This window comes from Pteronotus mesoamericanus, unplaced genomic scaffold (assembly GCF_021234165.1).
Source record: "Pteronotus mesoamericanus isolate MK-2021 breed Mesoamerican mustached bat unplaced genomic scaffold, CSHL_Meso_final contig_182, whole genome shotgun sequence".
In the NCBI taxonomy this organism is placed as follows: Eukaryota; Metazoa; Chordata; class Mammalia; order Chiroptera; family Mormoopidae; genus Pteronotus; species Pteronotus mesoamericanus.
This window is the reverse complement of record NW_026555078.1, coordinates 19,493,509-19,508,635: the sequence shown is the minus strand read 5'-3', so window position 1 is coordinate 19,508,635 and position 15,127 is coordinate 19,493,509. Positions and strand designations below refer to the sequence as shown.

Genomic DNA, 15,127 nt, shown 5'->3' with positions numbered 1-15,127 from the left:
ACCTCATGTTAAAAGCAGAATGATAATAATAGTTGTCTCCTACTGTTGTTTTGTTAGGATTAAATGAAATTCAAGTAAGGTTTGGTGTGTGGCACACAGGAAGGAGTCCATAAAACCACAATGGTGGTTGGTATTGTTACTCCTTGGTTGATGTTTGATCTTATTGGCTCTGTGGTGGCCTTCTTGCTAGAAAGGATGTGCAACTGAAGCTAAGAATTCAGAATAGGTATGGTTTGGATTGACAAAGGACCAAGAACTTTCATTCATTCAACAAACATTTCTTGATTGCTTGCTGTGTGTCAATTACACTGTCACAGATTCGAGGGAGTCACAGCCTTGCCCTCCAGGCACTGCAGGGAGGCGGCATGATGGGAGTAAGAAGGGCATAGTGAGGAGTCTGATCTGAGGTTTCAAAGGTTTTGTGCTGATGAAGAATGTTTGAGAAGGTTGAAGAGTTTGGGAGGGGCAGATTTATTTAAAAAGCCTTCAAGGAAGAGAGAAACATTTCGAATGTATTCAGCAGAGCCATTGTGGATCCCCAGTAGTGGAGAATGACCTAAAATGTTTCTCCATCTATGAAATGAGGGTAAGAACAGAACCCACTTCATAGGACTATTATGAGGATTAAGTAAGTGAACCTCTGAATGTCATGAAGTGCCTGGCACTCAGGGAGCTTCATGTAAATGGTAGCAGCTGTTATGGTGATTTCCCCAGCACCTAAAACAGTGCTTGGCACATAAGAAACATTCGATAAAAATTTTAATGAGTAAATGAATAAGTAAATGGGGCAATGAATGTCATAGTGGAAAAAGCTCTGAGCTAGACCTTAATTCTATTTCCACCTCCACCGCTCACTAGCCAGTGAGTAAATCAATTCACCTCTCTTGGCCTTTAGTTTTCCCATCTGTCAATGAGGGGTCTGTACTTGATGGTTGCCAAGGTTACTTTCAATGCTAAAATTCCATTGATCTAGAAAGTAATCACAGAGTATGAGGAAAATAGAGGAATACGTGCTTTCTATGTTCCCTAGTTTAGGAGATTGAGGTAAATAATGATGCCGTCATTAGTAAAGACAGTTTGGAAAAGGAGTCAGTTTTTTAAAGCGCATTGAAATAGACTAAGATCAGTATTTTTTAAATGTTTAATTACACATGTAGCACATGAATCCATTCTGTTTATAAATTATTTGTTTTTTACTATTTGCATTTTTAATTACAGTTTACTTTCAATATTATTTTATATTGGTTTCAGGTTTACAGCATAGTTGTTAGACAATCATACACTTTATAAAATGCCCCCCTCCAGCATTTCCAGTACCCACCTGGCCCTATACATAGTTATTACAATGTTATTGACTATATTCCATATGCTGTAATTTACATCCCCATGACTATTCTGTAACTAGCAGTTTGTACTTCTTAATCCCTTCACCTCTTTCACCCAATCCCCAAGTGCCCTTCCCTCTAGCAACCACCAGTTCGTCCTCAGTAACGTGTTCTATTTTCGTCATGGTGATACACTGTGAGCTTGTGATGATGGAGGGTCATCCGAGTGAGATGCCTGTGAGGCAGCAATGCCCGGTGTAAGGACAAGAAGACAAAGGTTTTTCAATGAGAAATTAAATATCCAAGAAAAACCAACATCTGAGCTTAAAGCCAGTCCCCCAGATGCCCTGCTATAGGACTGGCTGTTGTTGCCAGCAGTCATTTGACTGTTAGATGTGAGAGCAAGCACTGTTGAAGGCACGGAGGTAGTGCAGAGAACCCCAGAGAGGGCCTGTGCCAAGAGGTCCATGCAACAGCTACATCCTCCCCCCTAGTTCTGGTGAACGGGTTCCCTACTATGTGACGACAGCCACAGAGGGGCTGGGCTGAACGCATGCAACCACGTACGTCACGGTCATCAGGGATGGTACCAGCTTTTCATTCCTGCATAGTACCTGATACTTCAAACCCAGCTGGTGCATTCTGACCCAGATGGGTTATAAATTTCTCAGGATGATCCTGCCTCAGTAAAGCCCCAATCTGACTTAGACTTTCCTGAGTCTCACGTTTGGCGAATACAAAATACGTCTAAGGCACCATTGTTAAAACAGCTACCACCCCCACTGACCTGCACTGCTCCTCGGTCATCCAGACCAGGCCTGCTGGGGTCAGTGACATGCCAGGTTTCCTGCTTCAGGTTGTCCCCAGTTCCACAGGCTGCCTAACTGGTGGGCAAAGAGACCAAAAAATAGTCCCTTTCTCAGACTCAATGGAGAGCTGTAGCTGCTTGGTTCGTTAAAAAAGTTGGTAAGTAGAGAATCATGAAAAATAATAAAGACATACCTTAATGATTTCATATTAATGTAAGATGTACAAAAGAATATTCATTTGGCAGCTTTTCAAGGTAGGACCAAAGGGTCACTCGGATTATGGGTAACTTGTTTTTTTCTTAAGTAAACCACACAAAATAAATCATCCAGTTTTGGCATCTTTAAAGCACATCAACAATTTAAAAACACTTTTGAAATTGTATGTTTACCTCTCTGAAAATTTTTTTTCTCACTTTTTTCAGTTATCTCACCTGTCCCAAATTCATCAACAGTTGTCTTAGCTAACTCTTCTTTATCAAGTTTGTTCTGAACCATTCAATTTCACAGCAACAATTCTCTCTTTTCATATTCATTGCGTCAGTGTATGTGATATTTAGTGCACTAATGTTATTAAAACAACAGACATGCCTAACATAAGCAGAGTTGAGAACAAACACAACTGACTCCCATCCACTTCCTACTCGACTGGTGTGAACAGAAGTGTGGGCATACAGAGTAGCCTGCTAAACCACAGGGTTCCGGCATATCCTAGGCTATTGTCAGTAAATTTTTCAGACCACATGGAGGAGGTTATTTAATTCAGCAAGGAACTGACTAGGTATCCTGGTGCACCTACGTTGTCAAACAACAAATAGGTCCTCTCCGGCCTCCCTCTCTGATTATTCTACTGTTCATTCATACCATTTATCTCTTGCCTTCTTTGGATTGGTCTATGTGGTACTGGAGACAAAGGGAGATACTAAAGGAGCAGAGGTAGGAAATGATAAATAGCATGTTTGAGGAAAAATGTCCTGGCCACTGAGGGCCAAGAACCCTTCCTCCAGTTGAGAAGAGAGACCAAAGTTGTCCTCTGTTCATTGATTCCACGGGCAGACCAGGCCCTAGTGCTAGGCAGGTCACAGCCTCTGCCCTTAAAGAGCTTTCAGCATAAAGCAGGGCACCATTATTAAATCCACTATTACAGTGCACTGGAATTAGGTTCCATGGTTGAGGATGGATAGATGCGACATCAAGCTGTATGGAACACCAAGCTGGGTCTTCAAAAATTAGTAGGAGGTGGTCAGATATACAGAGGGGAAGAAGAAGGGAGAAGGAAAGGGCTTTTGTGGAGCAGACACATACACAGAGGACTGGAACTGAAAGATGTTGGTAGTCTCACATGCCTGAGTGAGAAAGGAAGGGACAAGCACACTGGATCTTAAGGAACCAACTATGCTACTCTAGAGCCCAACCTTTCTTCTGATGTCACTGAGGAGTTAATGCAGGCCTTTTATACAAGATGGTAACATGGTTATATTTGAGAAAGAACGTCCTGATGGAGCGTGTTTAGGGTGAAGGAGAGTGAGGAGGATGAAAGGGGGCTTGTCAGGATTAGAAGATGGGGTCCTCACCTGATCCTGACCTGCAGAAAGATTCCTAGAAATGAGGTGTCATGAATTCTACATAGATACATATTCTTCAAAGCACAGTGCTGGGGACTTAGCCAGCCGGGCATGCTGGATGGATGGATGGATGGATGGATGGATGGATGGATGGATGGATGGATTTGTGATTCCACCACACTGGTTTTGCATATGTTGTAATTTCTCCTTTTCCCTCAGCCATCTATCTCTGTAAGAGGACAATGCAGAATAAAGCAAGGCTGGAATTAGCTGACTATGAAGCAGTAAGTATGATTATTTTCCAGGGTGGGTATAGGAGAAGAGTACAAACCTATCTGCAACTGGTTTTAGCTCATATTTTTCCCTTTTTCACACTCCAATTCTTTCCAGACAGTGGAAAGGAAATCTCTTCTATTTCCTCTCCTTTGTTCTCAGCTCCTTTTACCATCACAATGAAATTGCATCCTTACATAAAGGTCTCTCAAAACTCAGCAAAAAAAAAACAACCAGACTTAAAAATGGGCAAAGAATTTGAACAGCCACTTCACCAAAAATGACAGAAGGATGACTAATATAAGCACATAAAAATGTTCAACGTCACTCATTAAAGAATTACAGGTTAAATCTATGCTGAGATCCCACTACACATATATTAGGATGGCTAAAATAAAAAGTACTGATAATGCCAAGTGCTGGTGAGGATGTGGAACAACTGGAATTCTCCTACATTGCTGGTGGAAATGCAAAATTGTACAGCCACTCTGTAAAAATGGTTTGGCAGTTTCCTATAAAGTTAAACATACAGTTACCATATAATCAAGCAAACCTATTAAATCAGAACTTACGTTCACACCAAAACTTGTGCACTAATGTTCGTAACCGTTTTATTTGTGATATTCAAACGCTAAAAACAATTCAAATGCACTTTAACAGTGAACAGTTAACTAAACTCTGGCACAGCTTTACAGTGGAATACTACTCTGCCATGAAAAGGAGTAGCCAAGCAATACAGGCAACCACTTGGATGAGTATCAAAGACATGTTGAGCAAAAGAAGCCTGTCTCAAAAGATTACAAACTGTGTTATCCCATTTATGTGACACTATTTTAAATACAACACTATCCTGAGGGAAAACAGATCAGTGGTCCACGAGTTATGGGTGGAGGTAGGATGTGGCTATAAATATATCATGAGGGAGTTTGGAGAAGTGAAGGAACTATTCTGTATTCTGATTGTGGTGGTGGTTATGTGAATCCAAACGTGTTAAAATTCATAAAACTGTACACCAAAAGGAAAAAAGGAAATTTAATATATAATAATTTAAATTTACTACATGATAATTTTTTAATTTTAATATGTGATGATTTTTAATTGCATCTTTATACCCAAGTCACCTTTGCTTGGCAGTAGATGCAGAATCTGAGGACCAAATTCAATCCAGAAGATGAAATAGATGAATATCGTATGAAGTATATACTTTCCCAGCTGCCTCCTCCTCCACCTTCTTCCACAGTGCGCGATTCCATGCGAGAACTGGAGGCCCCCCTCCATCACACTCACATCCATTCCCATTAACAGAGCCAGGCTCAAGAGAACTTGATTTTCAGATAATTTTTAAAATATTTGCTGGCACAATATTTCCCCCAAATCAAACTTTTATGGGTCACTGAGACTGGGGGAGATAGGCTAAATTTTCACAAACTGTCCAGAGGAGGTGCTGCTGAGCCATGGAATGCCTAGGGGCGGCCACTCTGAGGAGGGGCAGCATTAAGGGCAGTGGCGCGTTCTTCCCTGGATAATCCAGCACTGAGAGAGCCTTCACATCCTCCCACCCTCCAAATGCTTCTCCTGCGTTCACTGCCTCAGTCTTCCAGAACAAGCATGATGTTCCACTCTACCAGACCTGTCACTCTTGAGTGCCTGTGCTCAAGCCGACCAACCCACAGAGCCATTGCTCCCCTCTGCACTGCCCAAGGGGAATGTGCATGCTGTTGGTGTCACAGGACGAGAGCATGGCCCTCCACCCCCTTTGATCCCACTGGCATCCCAGGACCTGTGCGTGGGGGGAAATGCGGTGCAGGGGGTTACACAGAGCCTCAGAACCTGGCTAAGTGTTGATTACCTGTGGGAGCTATTAAATATAAATATGTTGGAACATTATGATTTCTCCAAGCAAACTTTGGCATGGCGATTCCATGGCTCTGAGCATCTTGGGCACCCAGTCCCTACTCCCATCTCCCTCCTGCGCCCACAGTCACCCCTCTTCCCGAAGCCCGCTATCTTACCCTGTGTGTACCCGGTGCAACGTGCTTTAACCTCGACGTGACTAGATCCCTTTTCTAACACGACCTATAGAGAAGACCCAGACTACAGGACCATGTGGCCCCTCCATCCTCTGTCTCTCTCCCGTGTTTTTTCCATGTTTTAGACAAGGTCCTGAACAGAAACAAGACAGCATCACCTCCTAATATGCTTTATTCAGTTTTTTCTCCTCTTGCCATGTAATGTCCTGCTTTGGTATTTGGGAAGAATATGGCACTAATGTGTTCTCTCAGGTTGAAGTTCTGCCTAAAAGTGGTTAGAAACTAAAAAAATGTTTTGTTTTGAAAATACAGTAATTTTATTATTACCTATGCTCTCAGTAAAAACAAAAACTCAAAACAGCAAAAAAAGGAGAGAAAATAAGCCCATCTCCCCAAAGATTTTTCCTGTACATACATGTTTTCCTTTACAAAATGACTTGAATGATACCATAAACATTATTGTGCAAGCCACTTCTTTCCCCAATCTTAAATTGTAAGTATGTTGGGAGCCTTTTCATGTCAGTAATAATAATCTACACTATCATTTTAAGGACTGCCTAATATTCCATGGTATGACTGTGTCATAATTTATATAACTACTCCCCAAGTGACTGACATTTAGGCATTACCAGCTTTGCTTCCAATAAACACTAAAAGAATCAAAAGGACAGTTTTTTTGAGGTACACCAAAGCCTTAATGATAACTGAATTTATGTGTGTTGATCTTCAACTGAGGCTCCTTTTATATTAATAATCCACTAATGACAGTAATCAGTTAGTGCTGGCATGAGCTCTATGAAAATACATCGCATAATGTGGGCTCCAGCCTCGCATTCCATCAGAATTAGGCAGATCATTAGGGGACCTGTCAAACACCCCTCCTTACTGTCCTATTGTGCCACTAGATAAGTCTACAGACTTAGAGGAAAGGCTTCTTCCCTCTTCCTCTAAAGGCCCCGAATGCCTTTTCTTTCTTTCTGTTTTGGGGGTTTCCATTCATGAACATCACAAACATAGATCCTCCTTTTTTCCCCCACTATCGAGTCTGAACTTTCAAAGACATCAGTGCCAGGTCCTCTGAGTTCTTCTTTCCTGCCCCCTCCCGAGACCCCTGCTGGGAGATGAGTCTTGAGAAACGCATTCTTAGTTTCGCTCCCGGACATGTCCAGTAGGTTGCAAAGACTCCCTTGCCCCTTACCCAAATCCTGCATGCATAGCCACAGACCACTTACCCTATCTTCAGTAGCCTTTATGATGAGTGCTGCATGAGTTATGTTCTTGTAAAACACACAAGAAGAGAGGAATCAGGTGAACCACAGAGACTTCTGACTTAATGAGCATGTGAATGAATATTAATAGTTCTGCTCCATACAGCAGGGTCTGGTGCAAAGTCAAATTGGGTTCATGTCCAGTGGATATAAAGTGGAGCCCTGCTGTTTTGTTGGGAGTAACCAAAATAGATGGTTGCCCTGTAATAAGCATAAGTGTCGATGTGCAAACTTACGATGATTAATGCCTTCTTGTTCATTTTCATTTCTCATTAGGAAAACTTAGCAAGACTCCAGAGAGCCTTTGCGAGGAAGTGGGAATTCATCTTTATGCAAGCAGAAGCCCAAGTGAAGTAGGTGAACTGAATAGAGACCCTTGCACAGTGACAAAGTCTCTGGAATTTGGAGGCGGTGTGTGTGGGGCCGCCAGAGTTCTCCCCCCACGGCTGGCCGGCTGTGGTTAGTCACTGTCGTCTCTCATGCGAGCAACTGAGTAGAAATCAAGGTCATCTTTGTAACCAATGGCACTCTAAAGTAAATTAAAAAATGTGTGCTCCAGTAGACAGGAGTGTTTCTCCCAAATGTAGAACTCTGGTTATGAGATGTATTTATTCCCCAAAGAGATTTTTGATTCTTCTTCTATGCTCAGAGGCTGAAAAACATCAGGCCTGTAGATCTAGAGATTTTTGTCTTCACAGGAAAACATAGTTTTACAGAGGCCAACAAGGAGCCCCTCACCCAATTTCACCGCCCTCCCCCACCCAGGGATTCAGAACCAATCAACAGTAAGGCACAGAAGTCAGACATTTGGAGGCCCAAATATCAGATTATTACTGATAAAAGCTAGATATATAGTACATGACTGTGGATCCATGGCCATAGGCCTCTACCCTGGAATTTAAATTACCCATCTTGGGCCGAGCTGGGTGCCTGCAGGCGTCCCGACCAGGGCAGAGTTGACCCCAGTAAGCTCATTGCATGCAGACAACAGGCATCCAGAAAGGACCAACCTGAGCCTGCTCAATTTCTTCTTTCAAATCCTCCAATAAGTTAAGTCACTCTTCCTGCCCTAGAGGACAAAAAATGAAAGAAGGAGAAAAGTCCGTTTTTTTCCCGTATTTTTTCCTCCCATATAGTGGAAATACCCTTCTCCCTAAGGAAACAGGAGGAGGGGGCAGTGAGTGTCCCCAGCCCGCACACATGGTTGTCAACCAGATCCTTTTAATTCTGGGACATGGACTTACTCAGGTCGGGTTCCCTCTTAGCCTTTCCACCAGGGGTCTATGGGTTAGCCAGGAGGGACAACAAAAGCAATGGTTCAGGGGAGGGGAGGGAAAGGGATGCTGAGCTGGGAGAAGGTAAGTACCTTTCCCCTGGGCAGAGCCCCCTTTCCAGTCTTCAGGGGACCCCCTTTGCATTTTCTGGGCAGTGTCTCAGCCGAGCGCAGGGCCAGGTCTCAGGCTGAGTGGGTGAGCACTGATCCCCGATATGTTTAAAAATGACTTGAGGTCATTGGGCCCAGTGGCCTGCACAGTGCCATGCCTCTCACCCTCCCTTTGCAATCTCTGCCTTTGTCCCGGGATTCCAGTCACCTGCCACCCACCCCGGTGCTCCCAGCAGCCCCTGAGGGAGGTGGGCCCCAGACACTGGGTGCTGAGCTGCAGCAGGAGCCCAGGACCCGGAGGAAGGAGAAAGCAGACTGTGTAAGCAGGCTGTGTGAGTAGGTGAGAAAAGGGCGGAATCGAGCCTGTGTACTCAGAAGCCACTGGGAAGCAAAGAGGAGAGCTAATTTGTACTTTGAGAATCACGCAACATGACATGTTGTAAGAGGAGAGGAGATTGTCACTTTGTACATATATGGTGTTTCTTGATTAACTTTTTTGATTAACTCTGTGATTACATTATAATTGTGGGCCATTTAAGTGCATGGTAATTATCACAAAAATCACACGGTGATTATGGGTTTATTTCAGTCCAGTAAACTAAAGTGCTCCCAAGAGAGCCAAGAACCAGAGGTTACTCGACAATTAATCTGAGTTACTTTTTACTTAGAGAGATGATATGAAGTAATACAGGCTTTTTTTCTTTTAAAGCCTCTTATCTAGTTCCCGATCAGCACATAGAATCTGTCTTTGTCACCTGCGATCTCCCTCTTGCAATTTGTGCCTCCTCCAGCTGAGGCCCGTGATACTTGCCTTCTGAATCTTGTCACACGCTAGGGCTATTACTCTGCTTTTAGAAAGCCAGATGGTTTAAGTGACTCTTAAAACACATAATTGCAGCATTTTGAAGATACTTTCTACCAACTCTGAATCTAAAGCTAACTTTCAAATGCGGATATGAAACACTGTGAGCCTATGGTTGTTCCTTCCTATTTGAGTATCTACTTTGATGGGGGTGGGGGAGCATGTCAATGGATGATTCCATTCTTAATAATCTAGCTCTTAATAATGCGAATGGACAGGTGCATCCTTGTGCTCCCCTTGGGCCCACATGTTCATTACCCATGTATGCGAATTAGCAGTCTAACCTAAAACAAGTTCTCTCACCTCATGTGCACTTCTTGAGGTTTCCCTGAGGGACTTGTGCACCTGGACTTTACCCCTCTGCACAGAGCAAGGACCACAAAGGTGCCCATTGTCCTGTGCGTGCTCAGCTCCTGGCAAGAGAGGACACAGAATACAAAAGCATCCCGTTTCTTTCCTTCTCTCTTTCAGGATTGATCGGAAAAAGGACAAGACGGAAAGGAAAATTTTGGATAGTCAAGAACGGGCTTTCTGGGATGTCCACAGGCCAGTGGTGAGAAAGCTCTGCTTGGTTCTCTAGATATTCTTGTATTCCCAATTCCTTCACTTGAAAGAAATGACTATCTTTAGCCACCAGATGTCTCATTCTTAAGAAAATTGCTAAGGTTTGTGAAATGGCTTTGCCATTCATTCATATAATCTCCGTAGATTTTCTGGAATGTATGTCAGTTCTACCTTTTATAAATTATCCATCCTTGAAAATATAGAGTCAGAATTGGAGGAGCTGTGGGAATTCCACCTGGGATTCTTGGGCCCCAGAGATTTACAGTCGCAAAATAAGCAATCTCCATATTTACTGTTGTTGAGCTCTTAAGTCTTAGAATATTCTATTTCAGGTGCAGCTGATCCTTATTATTCGCAGTTATGTTCCATAAAATGGCTGCAAACACTGAATCAACGAATGCTGAACCACAGCTGAACCACTGATTTGAACCATTACATCAACTGATCAATGCATAACCTTACTTAATGTGTGTTTCTGTCTAAAGGTGCCTTAATATATATTGTTGATTCGTTAACATTGAACTCACAGCCAACAACACTCTGTCGCATGCCAGAGTGAAGCTTATCTAACACATGAATTTTATCCATAAGACACATAGGACCACTAGCCAGCACTTCAGCACTATGCTTGGGAGCCATTTTACACAACAAAATCACCAACAAAAAAAACACAGAAATGAGCATAGTTCCACTAAATAGACCTTGAAAAGGGCACTTATTTACAGTATCGAGTTGAAACAAGAAGACAAAGCGTCACCTTATTCAACCTCAGCAGAACATGCACATTGGGCCGCTCATATATTTTGTGGCTCTGTAAATGTCCATGAATGGCCACGAATGCACCCCAAGTATTGACTTAGGGGGTATACATAAGTTTGAGCAGGTAGGCAAATTCACAAATTGAAATCCATGAGTAACGATGTCGGAGCATATTTCTAATCTCATATGACTAAAACAAACCTTGCATTTCCCTCATGAAATGGGACTAAAACGAATAAACTATTTTAGCCTTCCTAAAAGCTGGTTAAGAGCAAAATTAAAGAAATAATTCCCCGTCCTGATATCGGAGTGCTTTTAGTTGGTTAGATACGTGAAATAACAAAGGCTGTGACTGAGGCGACCTTGTCACTTTGAAGAATAAGTTTGCTCATATAAACTGTGCGCTATACATATCATCCTGAGATAAGTAAGCTTTTATATTTGATATGAGAACTCTACAGAGGAACACTTTCACATCTTTGTAAAAAAAAAAATTGTAAATGGCAAGTGGAGATAATCATGCAGTATATGTAATGGGAAAAATAAAGATTGTTTCTGATGATGTCACTTGGGCTAAGTTGGAAGGGTGATTTTGACTCAGTAATTTATGTGATGATTTTTTTTCTTCAGCCAGGCTGTGTGAACACCACAGAAATGGATATCAGAAAATGTCGACGTTTGAAGAACCCGCAAAAAGTTAAAAAGGTTGGCTAGTTTCGCTGAATTAAAAATTCTTGATGGGAATGGCCCTTCCACTTCTGACACTGTTGGGACAATAATTTGCTGTTTGTTAATTCTACCCCATTGTATCCTTTAAAAACACTTCATTCATTTATTCTACAAATATTTGTGGAGTGGCTTGCATGCTTAGCACTCTTCCTGCTCCTGAAATACAGTCTTCACAAAGCCCACAGCCTGGCAGGGGTGAAACAAGCCCACAGGAGACTGCATTGGGGAAGTACAGGATGGTTATGGAGTGCCAGCAGGGGGCGCCCGACTGGGGCTTCCCTAGCGTTTCCAAAGCTAGTGCCAGTGTGCAGGGGTCTCAAGGGTGAGCAGCAGTTGGCTATGGGGAGGCGGCAGGGAGGAAAGGAAACTAAAGGGACAAAAAGTATGAAAATCCCACACATGAAAGTGAGCTTATTACAATACTTGAAAGTCTTTTAGTACGGGTAGGTCATCCAAACTCATATCACCACCTTGCCCAACTGTGAATGAGCCAGTGATCACCTGTGTTTCCCTATATGAAAGGGGAGTGACCACGGCATGCCCAAGAGTGCCACACTCAGTCTGCGCCACGGCCAGGGCACCCCGCTCTCACAACAGCACCAGGGACCATATTGTGCAGGAACATGTCTGTCCTCCATAACAATAATTTTAAAAGGTTAGAGTCGGGTCCCCAGATGACCCATCCTCTCATTTTTTCATATATATATGTGATATGACATACATATCAACTTCTTGAATCTACTTATACATTTTAGCCTTCACTGAAAGAGTGATGCCCACCGTATTATATTTGATATTCTTAAAATGGTTTCATTTCATTTTTAAGGGCCCCCTAATTATATTAGAATTTTATTCCAGAATTTCAAGGAGCCCACGTCTACCCTATCTGAGCCCTTCTTGATTTCAGTTATGTATTTTATACCCTTTGGGGTTTTGTTTCTTTCCCAAAGCAAAAATCATCTTTAGTCTGTCTCTAACACAAGGAGCTGCTTAAAAAGTAGCCATACCTGTGGGTGGGCATGTGGAAAAACTGAGGCCAGAAGACTTAAAAGCACGCAAAACCTGAAACTCTGCCATCTCAACTTTGTCCAGATGGGCATGTCATCTGCAGGCCAACAGAGAATCTAGAGGTCTTTGTGCATAATCTTCAGCAATTATTCTTGAACTATCTTGTGTCTCAGAATCACCTGGGGCATTTGAGAAAAGTACAGATTCTTAAGCCCCACCCACAAAGATTCTGACTCTTTAGGTCCATGTGGAGCTTGGCAATGTGCATCCTTACCAGGTGTCCTCAGGCAATCCTTCACAGATGGTCTATGGACCATGTCTGGAGAAACACTGATATACAAGGAGACCGTATCAGCTCAGTAAAAGGAAGGATTTTCTAGCAGTGGCAACCCACAGAGGGGACAGGGCTGCCTCAGAGACAGAGTTCCCATTACTGGAGAAATTCCAGCAGAGCCAATCATTTATTGTTGGGATGTCATCAAGGGATTGGAAGCATTGAATGAGTGGTTGAGCTGGCTTGCCTCAAGGGCCCCCTTCAACTCGAGGGTGCATGATTCTATCTTCTTGCTTCTTCTCTAGTCAGTGTACGGGGTGACAGAAGAGTCCCAGTCGCAGAGCCCTGTGCACATACCCAGTCAGCCAGTCAGGAAAACTACAAAAGAGGACATCCGGAAACAGGTGAGTGAGTTGACTCCCACCCTCCCAGGAGGAGATGTGGCAAGTTTGAAAACCCTTTCAGGATTCACCCCTGAAAGCTAAGTCAGCTTTGAGTTCCTGGAAACTGCAGTGCAACCCAACCATGGGTGACTTGAACCTTTGAGCGCTGCGTGTGAACAACCCATGTAAGCCTGAGAGTGAAAATTCTCTACCGAGTCCCTCCAGCAGTTATGAGAGAAGGATGTAAATGAGTTACCCCAATGCCATGGGGTGACAGCTATAGCTGGGTCTCCCCAGGAGCTGGAGCAAGGAGGGGCTCATGTTACAGGGTTCTTAATAAAGTTGTAACGTGGTTCCAGAGTAAGCTAGTCCAGGACCACTGACTTATTGCTGTGATATAAAAGGACAGTTTATGAATAAAGTAAGCTCCACTCCCAAAGCCATTTCATCATCATTTGGTTGAATGTTATGGTTATGATAAAGGGTTAACTGGTCAACCCAAGTTAGGAGACAATAGCCGATTACATTACTCCTTTCTGAGGTTCACTGATAATAAAGCAACTTTAAGTCTATACCTTACATTACACTTTATTGGCTTCTTGGTGGTGGGGGGGACACCCCAAGGAGTAAACTGTTAAGTGCCTGCCCTTGACAAGTTTATTATTGGGTGAGAATGAGGAAACAGATGTATGTGAAATAGCTATTTGATGATTCTAGTCAGGTATACGAGCACATGGGCATGATGTAGGTATCAAAGGTGTGCCGACGAAGAGCACTGGAGATCACTCAAACCACGTGGTGCAGTGTGCGTATTACCTGTCCACGCTGTTGCTAAGCTTTGTAGAATAGACACCGCCTTCAAGTTTGCGACCGCTTTTGGGAATCAAGACCTAAGCTATAGCACAGTACTGGAGAATATATGACAGAGGCTAAATTGTGAATCCCAGCGGTGGTAGGAATTTTCCAAAGGGCAAAAGGGTTGCTGTAGTGCAGGATTGGAAGGTTGAAGTCTGTCCATAGGAAGTGTTAGGATCTTGGTAGAAATACAGGATTCGGATTCCCGGGATGAAAGGGGAAAAAGAAATTCTAGTTTGGTCTTAACATCTCTATTTCTGTTATGTCTTTCCCCAGATAACGTTTTTGAATGCACAGATTGACAGACATTGTTTAAAAATGTCAAAAGTGGCTGAAAGGTAGGTTTCCCCTCAGTAAAATCACTCCTTTCTTCTAATAATTTAACCAAGGAGAAATGTTACAGGGCATGGATAATAAGTGTGTACCATGTCGAGAGGCAGACCGTAGGCATTCCTTAAACTGATGGGTGAAAGAACCCCAGGGCCCAAATGCATATGCACAACTAAGACAGCAGACCTCCCCTGAACGATGTCGAGAAATGTCCTGCTGCTGAAGCTTTTCAGGACCTTGTCAATCAAGGTCAAATGTCCTTAAAAGCTACATATTCTTTTGCCTTCAGCCCCTTGATTAATTTAAATGGAATGGCTCCCTTTTCAGCAATAAAACACCCAGATTCACTTTATAGCGGGAAAAAAATTGTGTGCCAGCCATGCAAACAGGAGGGGACTGAGCCATCGGGAGGCGTTCCGCCTCCACACACCATCAACCACTGAACTGCATCGAATCAACTGTAAAGAAAATATCTGGCACCTCCAGCCTGGCTTCCGCACAGCGTTTGTGCTGCAATCTGCACCAGGAGCTGGTTCCACTCCGTTAACTCGTGGGAGACTCAATTTTGTCAACTAAATGGCCTGTTTTTGAACTCTCAGTGAAGAGGGGAGACCACCTGGGGAATCTGTATGGAATAAATCTGATCAGGCAGCATGCAAACTGAACACTTTTTTGCTTATGAGCTCCTGTGAAAGTGATGACCGATATCTGA

The 15,127-nt window shown here is 43.1% G+C and overlaps 1 protein-coding gene across 1 annotated transcript in view; it reads left to right on the top strand.

Annotated features, from left to right (window-relative positions):
- The window catches only part of RGS6 (regulator of G protein signaling 6), a 456,413-nt gene that overhangs the window by 378,384 nt on the left and 62,902 nt on the right, over positions 1–15,127 (top strand). Inside the window, exons 9-14 of the mRNA XM_054567333.1 lie at positions 3,916–3,980; positions 7,544–7,620; positions 9,985–10,066; positions 11,467–11,541; positions 13,153–13,251; positions 14,362–14,423. Of these exons, the coding sequence (XP_054423308.1) occupies positions 3,916–3,980; positions 7,544–7,620; positions 9,985–10,066; positions 11,467–11,541; positions 13,153–13,251; positions 14,362–14,423 (460 nt within the window). The remainder of the gene's footprint in view (positions 1–3,915; positions 3,981–7,543; positions 7,621–9,984; positions 10,067–11,466; positions 11,542–13,152; positions 13,252–14,361; positions 14,424–15,127) is intronic.